Source organism: Nuphar pumila, chromosome 15 (assembly GCF_984573655.1).
Source record: "Nuphar pumila chromosome 15, dmNupPumi1.hap1.1, whole genome shotgun sequence".
NCBI classification, from domain to species: Eukaryota; Viridiplantae; Streptophyta; class Magnoliopsida; order Nymphaeales; family Nymphaeaceae; genus Nuphar; species Nuphar pumila.
Window position 1 is genome coordinate 86,657,060 of NC_143263.1, and position 12,391 is coordinate 86,669,450.

At 41.2% G+C, this 12,391-nt stretch overlaps 1 protein-coding gene across 2 annotated transcripts in view; it reads right to left on the reverse strand.

Annotated features, from left to right (window-relative positions):
* Positions 1 to 3,302: 3,302 nt before the first annotated feature.
* LOC149815881 (beta-glucosidase 12-like) overlaps positions 3,303 to 12,391 on the reverse strand; it is a 41,729-nt gene continuing 32,640 nt past the window's right edge. Inside the window, exons 11-13 of one of the 2 annotated variants that reach the window (XM_089989336.1) lie at positions 8,436 to 8,538; positions 8,243 to 8,351; positions 3,303 to 3,666 (exon numbers count right to left, since the gene is read on the reverse strand). In XM_089989336.1, the coding sequence (XP_089845462.1) occupies positions 3,498 to 3,666; positions 8,243 to 8,351; positions 8,436 to 8,538 (381 nt within the window). In that variant the 3' untranslated portion in view covers positions 3,303 to 3,497. The remainder of the gene's footprint in view (positions 3,667 to 8,242; positions 8,352 to 8,435; positions 8,539 to 12,391) is intronic. The other variant, XM_089989335.1, reaches the window with a different exon arrangement.

Below are 12,391 nucleotides of genomic sequence, written 5' to 3' on the forward strand. Positions count from 1 at the left end.
CTATGTCAATGCTGGATACTTCTGGGTGCTAGTGTTGGGGTCTTCTGTTGGCTGCCACATGCTGATGTATTGTATAACATTGTATGTTTCTATATCATAGTCACCTATATCGTTCAAGGTAATTTCTGGGTGAGGGTTTTTCTTTGTGATACTCTGAAAAAGTGATTTTTCTCAAGAAAATTTTGGAAAACTCTTGAAAGATTTAAAAATTGAAAAAATAGTAATAGTAATGAATAAGATAGGAAACTAATAGGTTTTCTTGCAAAAATACAAAGAAACAATTAGAAAAGTATCTAATATATAAAAAATATGTTTTACAAAAATATCGCGAATATATCCGGAAAATATCACAATAATATTGTGATATTTTTGTTTTTGGCGATATTTTGAAAATCTTGGGAAAATATCTGCTGACCTTGAAATACCATATTGCGATATTTTTCAAAATATCGGCAATATCGGTGGCTGTTCTATATCAATGCTGGATACCTCTTGGTGATGGTGTTGGGGTCTTCTGACTTCTGAGGGCAGCTACATACCAATGAATTGCATAATATGCTGGATGCATTGTATGTTTCTATGAATATTTTATATATTCTACATTTTTTTCTTTATGTGCTAGTGGAGTTCCCCATTTGTGGTATATACATTATGTATATCAGCTGCCACATATGAATATATTGTAGAATATGACGGATACATTGTATGTTTCTATAAATATTGTATTGTATACATTGTACATTTTTCTTTGCATTCTGATGGAGATCTCCATTTGTAGTATATGTATTATGCATATCACTGTGGCCTCACATGCTTCTTTTTGGAAAAAGCCATTGCACAAGCCGTACCTGTTACACCACGTACCAACTACTTTACCTATGTAACATAGTTAACCCCTGGGTTCAAAGTGGTGCTGTCTCAGAAAAGTTTCCTCTCTTCCATCATAGTACATATGGTTGCACTTTAGAATGACTGTTATTATAAAAGTTTGCATTATGGCGTGGAAATCTTGGGTGTTTTTTTTTTTAATGGCGAAGAATATTTCTTTCGTATTTTTACGGTCTCTGCCATTTTCTTTTTAAGATTTGCAGTTTGCATTATATGCTAGAAAACATGAAGAACGACCATAATTTCGTTGGACTTGTTACTGTTAAGAATCTTTATCTTTATAACATTTTGTATTTGATGGTCAAAATTATCCTTTTGCACATACTCTAGGAAATTGGGGGACGACAAATCAAAGTGAACATCACTGAGAAACCTCTTCAGCCTGTTGATCTATCGATTATGCAAGCCGAGGAATCAAGCTTCATCGACAGCCAGTACAATGACATCAGTGTTGGATTCCGGCGAGGATTTTTGGCGAGGCGGCAAACCAGACAGCCTTTCTGTATGGCAGTGGCCCTGCAAAGCAAACAGAGAACAGACAAACACGCTAGGCGTACCTGAGGCGGCCATTGAAAGAGCTGTGCTTGCCGGAGAGGAGGATTCTTCAACTTAGCCGGTATGCTGCCACCAAGAGCGCAGGCCTCCGAATGCTACCGGTAAGTCGACCTTTTTCCCCTCTTGTAATTTCTGTATTGCGCTTATGGAAAGGGTTGCTCATGAAACCCTTTTATAAGCTACGAAATGGGAACGGTTGAGTAACCGTTCCCTCTGTTTTTCAGGTTTAACGGAAGGAACACCTCATGTGGGGAAGCGTTACCCACATCGTGGGTAACCACCACCAACGTGGTGGTTTAACCCAACAATCAGATATGCTAAGTAAATTATTTTCTGAGGGAAAGGTTCTTGACTCTTTCAAATGAGAGAAAATTATGTTCTAAAAGAGTTCTTCTAAAAGTACACTTTTTGATAGGAAACATTCCTCAGGGAGGGGATGGAGGAATGTTTCCAGCATGGTTGGATTTCTTGCCAAGTTGACTTGGAACTTAGCCGAGTCAACTCAGAATCGGCACATATTGAGTTAAAAAAACTGTATGACTCACTATAACCTTAAACTCGCTCGATTCAAGCTCAAAACTCGGGTGACTTGGCCGAGTCACAATGAAATGAAAATCGTGTATTTTCACTTTTGAATCGCGTTTTCACTTTTCAGTTTTGATTTTTATTTTTGAAACCCTAAGCCCTTTTTTGATTTCGTGTTTTCGATTGGGCTTCTCTTGAGGTAACTGCGGACGGCCCCTCCAGTCTCTCCTGTGGTGTCGACGACCTGGATTATACTGGCCCTGGTTCGGCGTCTGTGACTGTTCACGCACGCTGGCGACTGTGATGACCGGTGAGTGGTCTCTCTCTCTCAGGCTCTTGAGCTCGAGCCAGCAGGCCATAGGCTCGCGGCCTGCTCTCTCTCTCTCTCTTGCCTGTGTGATTCTTTCTTCCTCTTGAACATGATTTTAGGTTTCATGATTTTTTGACCCAGTTTTGGGGTGGATTGAAGTGCAATATTTGTCTATTTCTTGACCCAGTTTCTTTCATTCTTTATGTCTCTCAATCTTTCCCCTTTTTCTGTCAATCTCGATTATAGAAAGAAGGGGTTTAGGGCAAAAAAAAAATATAAACAGACCTGATTAGGGCTAAGATGCCCTCAATCAAAAGATTAGGATGAGCCCTACTCCAAAGAAGCAAAACGGAGTTTTAAAATCCCCAAAAGGGAATCAACAAACGGCAGGGTTTTTCCTCCTGATACATGCGTTTTTGAAGGAGAAAAAAATTTGAAATTTGATAGGGTCCTGTTTATGTATTCATGATCTAAGTTTTTCTTTATTATTATCATTTTTTTAATTTAATGCATGCATCCATAGAAAAATTATAACAGGAATTTTCAAAACTGAAACCTTAAATCTGAAACAATTAGGGTTCGATTAACCCTAAATCTTACTTGAATTAAGCATGCAGTTGCAGAATCCGTAAATCCTTTTTTTTTTGTCTATATTTTTATTAAGATAGAGCATGCTTGCATATATATTTCATGTAATATGCATATATGGCATGCTTGCACACAGTTAATATATGATTTTGTTATATTTTTTAATAAATAAACCGAACCGAGTTCTGAGAAAGCCAACCATGACAATACGTATGAGTGCTTTCAATCTGAGTGTCTTCATGTCCTATCACATAGGTCTTTACAACCTAGTGTGTATGCTTTCCTTATTTCATCAAAAGAAATCTTTGCAAATTACAACTCCTAGCATGGGCGTACCATACTTTTGTAGTGGGGAATGTTATAGAAAAAGGGAAGAAACGATTTGAAAATTTGTGAAATAGTCTAAAAGAAAGAAAATTGTGATACCAAAATTGAATTAGGAAAAAAAAGAGAGGATTTCTTAAAGGGTGTAACAAGTTACTAGGTAGATATATATAATGAGCAGTCAATATTGCCATTCTCCTTTTACGATAATATGCTCCAACCAAAAATTATTCAACAGTGACAGAGATGATAACAAAAGCAGCAGGAGCTATCAGCAGCCTTGCATTATATTTTAACGGCTTGATTTCTAGGCACGAAGGAAGCTCTTGAACCACTTAACCGATTGCTTGGGGTGCCTCTTCAACCCATTCTTGTAATCAACGTAGTAGAGTCCAAAACGAAACGTGTAGCCATCTCCCCATTCAAAATTATCCAGCAATGACCATGCAAAGTATCCTCTTACGTCCACTCCTTCCCTGTCAAGGATTAATATTCCCATCAATCTCTCTCTCTCTCTCTCTCTCTCTCTCTCTCTCTCTCTCTCTCCACATGTATGCCTGTATGTGGATGTGTGAATTGTTTTTCAAAAGCAATTTATCATATTTTAAACTGATAAAGATGAAGATGGCACTAGCTTTTCGGCATAATACCAAGATTGGCCAGAAATTAGAAAATATAACACATTTGGCTAATTGATTTTTTTTTATGAATTTTCCCGTTTGTTGCTTGAAAAATTAGGCACCATGGTCAAAACCACTTTTCTAAGTACTTCATCTGAACAAATCATGCGACTTGAACAAAAAAATCGGGCGTGGTGTAAGTTTTCACCTGAAAAAATAAGGTGCCACCAGGGAAGTGGTTTTGCCCAAGGTGCCTGATTTTTTAGGCGACAAAAGGGCAAAAGTATCAAGAAAAAAGCTAATTGGATAGATGTGTCATATTTTCTAGTTCGCGGCCAGTTTCCATATTGTGACGAAAGCTAGGACCATCTCTGTCATTGTCTGCATTTCAACTATTTTTTTGAAAAAAATGTGTTCCATAATTGCGAAAGCAGAAATTGGAATCAGATAGCAATACCAGAATAAAAAACACAAAGCAGTCATTTTAAATTATTAGAGGATTCAAAAAAGCAAGAAGCAAGTAAGAAGTCACATGGAGAATCATAGTTACTAGGAAACCGTGGATACGAGAAGTGGTGTGTGAAGCAAAAGCAGGAAAGTGAGGGTTAAAAAGTAGTATGAATTGTGAATCGATTATGCAAGCACATGTAAAATGAAAAGGAAACATATAGACAGCAGAAGCAAATAAGAAATGACATGAACACAAGTATAAAATGATATAAAACCAATACGAGCTTGTTATAAAAAAATTATTAATTTTAAAATATTAAAACATAGAAAGTGAGGAAAAAGTGATAAGAAACAAAAGAGACACCTTAAAGAAGCCAAAGTGAAATGATTTGGGAAACAAGGAGAAAGCAGGCTTTCCACCAAAGAGAATTGAGTTTTCCATATTTTGAAAGAGTTTCTCAAAACTTTCCCTCCTTTCAAGGGAGTTTCCTGCTTTCAAAGCAAGCTTTTGGGAAAGTGAGCTTTCCCATGTAGCACGAAGCTTTCAATAAATATGAGAAAAATCATTTAGGAAACATGTAAAATTGTATAAGCATAAGAAATGAGATTCATGAAAGAATCAAGATTCTTGAGAGAATCACAATTTTTGAACATAGGAATCAAGATGCTTGAAGGAATCAGGGTTCCCAGATATGAGAATCAAGATTGCCATCCCATGAGAATTGGGATTCCTACCACTAGGGATTGCAATTCTTGACCGATTCTGGTTTGACTTTCTGGGAATTGTGATTCTCATGTAATATAGCAATTCCATATTTGTGATATGTTCTTGTTAACATTGCAAAAAATACGGAGGTCCATCTATTTGTTCTGTCCTTCAATGTTTAATTTTGAAAAACCTTCATTTTAGTGGTATTCTGCTTGCAGAGTATGGCTGCAAAAGAGAGGAGCTCTAAAGTACTAGTTCATGGTGCAACATCCTTTGATCTATCTGAAAGTACGCTTTTTGAACATCTGTACACTATTACCATGGCTGATGCAAATAGAACTGTTCAAACTTTGAGATTAGATGGCCCTCAACTAGGGATGACAGTGGACCGGGGGACAATGGGCCCCGCCCCACCTCGCCCCGTTTAGACCGGGGATGAAGGGCATGAAACAGGGATGAAGGTTAAAATCTATCCCCGTGCAGGGATGGACTTACGCTTTCCCCCGCCCCGTCCACAATCCTTTAAGGGATGACTATAGACTAAGGGAAAACGGGGCCCCGCCTCGCCCCGTTTGGACCGGGGATGGAGGACATGAAACGGGGATGGAGGCAGGGGTGGAGGTTAAAATCCATCCCCGCACGGGGATGGAGGTTCGAATTTTGAAATAAGGCGGGGGTGGAGACCTTGTCCCCCACCCCGGTCCACTGCCATCCCTACCCTCAACTATGGTTTAGTCTTAGGGGACATCGGACCATAACCAACACTCGGCCATTATGAGGGCCAACCATGCAACAGATAGAATCACCAGACTTGCAGTGAGATCATAAAGAATGTGGCCCTAAGTGATCTTACAGATCCGTGGACATGGCCTATTATCAGCATTCTAGATCAAGGACACTATATATATATAACCAATCGCACATTGGCCGGCTCCGGTTGGTAAAACCCTTGAGGTCCCTTCCTACCCCCACTGGTACACCCAGCTTTGACCTTGCCACAATGGATGCCACCCATGGGTTTCGAACTTGTGCTGTCCCGTCAACTTGTTGACATTCACAGGTCACCCTACCAGATGAGTGGAGCCCTTGTGGGCAGGATAGTAGATATAGTTGGGATTGCGTATAAATAGAGAATCAGATACAAATTGTTTCTGCTTTCTAAAATGTCCAACCTATTGGTATGGTTTGATCCTAGTATTTTGTGTATAGATGTCAATGAGGCTTTGACCAAAGGTAGGCTCCAAGGCACACGGTGTACACACTTTCTTTAAAGTGATACTTGTCCACCTTAGGACATGTTCTTGGTGCAATGGATTATGAGCAACCTCGCTCCTATGATACAACTGAGTTTTACCTACTCACGATAATCAGTCCATGTCTTGCATTAGGTGAGACCAAGCTAATTGACAGAGAAACTTTTGGATAGCCTATTGACTTAAGCCTGGTAGAGATTTGACTAAGTCAAAGCTTGAAAGCTCAAAAGAGAAAAGAAAGGAGCTAGAGAGGCATGGAGAGGAAGAGAGGAAAGGAGAGATATGAGAACTCAAAAATAAGAGGGCATGGATTTATATAAGCTCAAGCCCAATGGCTAGTAAAAATGCTTAATGGCTAGTAATAAAACTATTACAGCTAGCAATAAAGTTATAACCTCTAGCTATCAATGGTTCAATGGCTAGTTGGGTTGGCTATAACAGCTAGTCAAAGGCAATTAATGGGTTAGGTGCGGTCAACAGACCAAAAGAGTAATGAACAGGTCCAAAATAACCTTGAAGAGTCTAAAAATGTCCAAGAAAGACTTGGTCAAAAGTCAATTGGCTAGGAATGAATAGGTGAACACAAATGCTCACATGCATAAAGGTTGGACTGGCTCAAGACAAGGTTGAGGGGAACCTAGTCAATCTAAAGGTCATGTATGACTTAGCTAAGGTCAAAGAATAGTTGGTCAAACCCAAAAATAAGTCTGCCAAAGACTCAAGCATTGATAGGTTAAAATCATTCCAAATACCTAATGGATAAGTCAAAGTTCCATCATGACCATGACCCTGACCATGACCATGACCATGACCATGACCATGACCATGACCATGACCATGACCATGACCATGACCATGACTGAACCAACCGAACCAAACCAAGCCGAGACAAAATGAGTTAGGTCGACAAAACTGAAACCAAAATCCAAATCCAAGTTAAGCTCTAAGTCCAAAGCTAAAGATAAACTTAGGGAAAGAGTGGGTCGTGAATAAAAGACCAGGCTTCCACACACATAATTTAAAGAAAAATTCACAACACATTATTTTGAGATAGCTAGGGGTGTCAATGGGTCGGGTTTACCTGGACCGGACACGAACCAAACCCTATAAGGTCTGCATATGGTGATAAATAACAAGACCCGGGTCTGGACCCAAAGGTCCGATTAATACATGAACCTAGTTATAGTATGTGAAATTTTATACCAGACCTGGACCCGACCCGAGTTCCAATTAAGACCCACAAGTTTTCAATGTAAAAATGATAAAAAAAATAGGGTTTTACTGGGTATGGTCCGGGTCTGGTTCATGTAGTTCTTATTGGGTCCAGGTTTGGTTCATGTAGTTCTTATCCGGTCCAGGTATAGTTTTTCTTATAGTGGACCCAAATAGACCCAAGTCCGGACCCAATACCATACCTGAAAACCGGATCCAAGTCTGGTTCTACCTGGGTCCGAACCAAACCCAAACCGTTGACACCCCTAGAGACAACCTATCACGAGCGTGCATCATATTTTTGTGTTTTAGGTTGAATAACTGAATGGATGCATGTGGCTCTGCATCAATGACACCTATTTTTTTGCTTAACCTGCAGGATTACACAACCAAAACTCATGATCTCCTATTTCACAGACATCTTGGGTAACTTCCCATGGTTACTAAATTCCACAATACTAAGAGTTTTGGAAATTAGAAAAATTAAAAGTACCTAGCAAAGTCCGTAATTTCAGCGGCATCCAGTCACACATCCATGGATGAACCATGCTTTTTCTTTTTAGATAGGCAAGCTGGGGTTAGGCAGAGCCCCCACCAGATATACAACCATACCATTGGGATTAGAACTTGCAACGTCCCAATACAAGGTGACGTGCACTCACTGCTCCTACCAGACAAGCGGAGGCAACGTTGGTATGGATGAACCATGCTTGTTGAAGAAAAAAATTATAAAGAAAAATAAACAGAAAAGAGAAAAAAAGTGGAGACTAAAACTGATTCAATAACAATCTCTTTGTCGATTATTTACCTTATGGCTTGATGTAAATATGAGAGATGATTAGTGTGAAACTGAATTCTCTTGGGATCTTTGAGTGCCTCTTCAAGAGACACTGTACTATTATTAGCCTCATCAACTCCTGAGAAAGATGCAGAACATGCACAAATGATAAACCACAATCTCTTTGGGTTAAGAATAAGCATAACAAGGGAAGGGATCCCACCATTTTCAGTAATGTAAATGATCGGATTATTATATCTTTTCTTGGTGTAGAGCAATAGATCTTTTAGTCCCTTTGGGTATATATAGAGCCATGATGAAGCGGCCTGCACAATACAAGTGCAACTATGTTAGATGATACTTCAGGAAAATAAATCAATATGAACTGCATAAAGAAGTTTTTAGGAATCATGGACGGAAACTAAAAATTTTGTAATTAAAATTAAAATGCAAGAGATATTCAAATTCATGGTAGAATTCTTCATGGTAAGTATGGTGCTTTAAGATTGAGTACTAAGCTGGCCAAGTTATCAAAAGCATTTTTAAGGAATCAAATGGATTTATGAGGAGCTTTTTGAAATTTACTCATGTCATGGGTTGTCTTATTCCATAAGTAAACCTGTTTTCTTAAGTAATCCATTGGACAAGCAGAATTACATCTCTTACAACCTACATTGTAACGCCCCAGAAGTTCGACTTGAGAGACAAAGATTTGAATAAAAATTACCTTCGAAAATCAGCGTTTGCAGCAAAGATTTTTAAAGATGCCAAAGGTTTTAAATAAAAGCACAAGTCGATTATTCTGAATACGTTAGTAAAAAGACACAGCGCAAACACAAACCCATTTCCTAAGCCAAAATAGTGAGCAAAAGATAGAAAAGAGTTTATTCATAAAAAAAAGTTTAGTTTATACAAAACAAGAAGGTATCCACCCAAAACAACAAAAAGTACAAAACCAAATAGCCAGCGTGTCGACAAGAGAGGCGAGGCTTTGACCACGTAGCATCTGCACCGCCGCTAGTAAGAAGAGCTACATGTCACCTACATCCATAAAAAATGGGGTCAGTCCTGAAAACTGGTAGGTATACAAAAAGAATAAGATGAACTAATCTAAAGCATGCTCAAATATAAGCAAATAGAAACTGATACAACATGCACAGGTGAATAGCAAAGCTAACCAAGATATCATGAGCTCAATCAAGTTAGTGTTACAGTGATAACAATCTAATTATAAGCAATCACAACCAGACTTATCATGCATACCTTCTAACTATTGTAAATAACAAACTGATAGCAAGGTAAAAACATGCAGTATGAAGAAAGAACAAACAACAGCTGTGAGCATGCCATAATGTAATCTGATCATTATCTGGACATTGTGGGTATGCACAATGTATAAAACGTAGAAACAGTCGAGATCCATTCGGGGGTTCATTATGCTATGTATTTTATTATATCCCGAAGGACTGACTGAGTCCGCTCCTAAGGGAATGACCAGTGGTCGAGAGAGTAAGTCCTCAAAGGCTAAACAGAGCCCAAGGATGCATCCAACTTCTGCAGAAGTGTCGGGCGACTACCACCTAAGATACTTATGGTAACGTCATTTTTCCTACCTCCGATGACTGGGGAAGCCGGATCTTTGCCCGAAATAGCCATGAATGGCCTGTCCATCGGAGGTTTTGTACCATCCATCTTCTCTCTTGATGAACCAACCCGAACAAGTACGATGAGGGGTTTTTCTTCATCAACGCCTTGCTCTACATGCCCTGCTCTATTCGACCCACTTGAGCATCTTGCTTGTGAAGGCGCATGATTACCATTTAGTGAGATATCCAAATTATGATATTTCGCAGAACATGAGGCATATTCACTTCGTGCTATGCATCATAGCATCGCATAGCACTGCCAAGAGATGCGGCTAGGTTTATAGCCACAAGCCACCAGAAAACACAAAAACGAGCTCAAATGCTGACAACAATTTCTATAGGTACCTGCAAAGTAGAACAACATAATTGTAATCTACATAGCGCAGGCAAGAAGTGAGTCAGCATAAGCAAGCAGGGCAACAAGAAGTAAGGTGCTGAAACATAAATAGCCAAGGCGTATAAAGCGCGGGGCAACATAAAGTAAAGTGCTGAAACGTAAATAGCCAAGGCGCATAAAGCACGGGGCAACAGAAAGTAAAGTGTTGAAAGGTAAACAGGACAAGGATCGCGAAACCGCGTTCTTGAGTTTAAAAGACAGAAAGTAAAGCCTAGGCACATATAGCGCAGCGGCAGCAAAAAGTAAAGTGCTGAAAAGTAAATAGGACAAGGATCGCAAAACCGCGTCGTTGAGTTAAAGAATAGAAAAGAAAGTCTGGGCACATGTAGCGCGGCGACAACAGAAAGTAAAGTGCTGAAAAGTAAACAGGACAAGGATCGCGAAACCGCGTCCTTGAGTTAAAGAACGTATATATATATATATATATATATATATATATATATATATATATATATATATATATATATATATATATATATATATATATATTGTTTAATTATCTTTTCTTTAGTTCAGTTTAGTTCATCCAAAGTCCTTTCGCGCAACTTTCCCCTACCTTGGGGAGTTGCGAGTTCCTGAACGCCTGCGGGCGTAAGTGCGAAGAGTCTCAGGCCACGAGGCACGTGTACGTTCTATCGTGCAACCTGCAAACGCAAAGAGGTTAGCATAAGACAAAAAGTGAAACAAGGGTTTGGTTGCCCAGGAAAGTCAGACAAACATAATCCCTGACGAACAACCCAGGTGGCAAGCGACAACCAAAGGCGACAGGGGGCGGAGCCCCCTGCCGGCAGACAAAACGACGACAGGGGGCCCCGCCCCCTGCCGGCAAACAGAATAACAGGGGGCGAAGCCCCCTGCCGACAAGCCGACGGTGACAGGGGGCCAAGCCCCCTACTGACGAGTCGTTGGTGACAGGGGGGCAAGCCCCCTGCCGACAAACAAGACAGCAACAGGGAGTGAAGCCCCCTGCCGGCAGACAAAAGCGACAGAGGGAGAAGCCCCCTGCCGGTAGACAAAAGCGACAGGGGGAGAAGCCCCGTGCCGGCAGACAGAACGACGACAGGGGGGCTCGCCCCCTGCCGGCAAACAGAATGACAGGGGGCGAAGCCCCCTGCCGACAAGCCGACGGTGACAGGGGGCCAAGCCCCCTGCCGACGAGTCGTCGGTGACAGAGGGCGAAGCCCCCTGCCGACAGACTGACGGTCGACAGGAGGCCAAGCCCCCTGTCAGCGAACAGACGGCCGACAGGGGGCCAAACCCCCTGCCGACACCCCGTCGGCGACAGGGGGCCAAACCCCCTGTTGACGAGCCGACGACGACAGGGGGCCAAACCCCCTACCGACACCCCGTCGGCGACAGGGAGCCAAGCCCCCTGCCGACGACAGGGGCCAAACCCCCCTGCCGACAACCCGAGCTCCGGGAGGAGAGGAGGGGGGGGGGGGGGGAGGAACCTTCCTGCAGTAATCGACGGCGAGTTGCCAGAGAAGCAGGTGAAGACGGCGGGTCTCCGACGCTTGCACAGAGGAGGGGAGTCGACTGCCACCAAGATGGCTGCCGGAGGGCCGGTCGGCGGGTGGAAGCGACGGAGTCGGAGAAAGACAAAGAGAGAGAGAGAAGAGAGAGAATCAAGCGAGGGCAAATGCCCTCGCCCGAGACACCCAAACCCTTTAAAAAGGGGGGTGTACCGACTTCTCGAAAATTCGAGAAGCCGGATCCGAATTTTTTTTCCTCGAACATTACATACATGGTCCTTCATTTTTGGTCTGGAAGCAATTTGTTGATCTTTACATCCATCCAAGGGTGTCACTTTTAGGACATCTGAAGGACATGCTCATATACCTTGGGTAAAACCTATACATTTATCATTAAATCTTCACTAAGTGTGATATTGGATTTAGCAATTTCTTTTGGAGCACAGAAATTTTATGTTGGGTGGCTTTAGTTAATGATTCACATATTTGGACACTGGACGAGTCAAATGTATTTCTGATCTGTTCATGAGATAGACCTAAGATACTTTGATCTCTTATCTTTCACCAAACAGTCATAAAACATCAACTTTCACGGGCCAATGGATTCACTACATGTTTTTCCTAGTGCACTGTGAATGTGCCAGTAGAGTTCTTGAAATTAGTG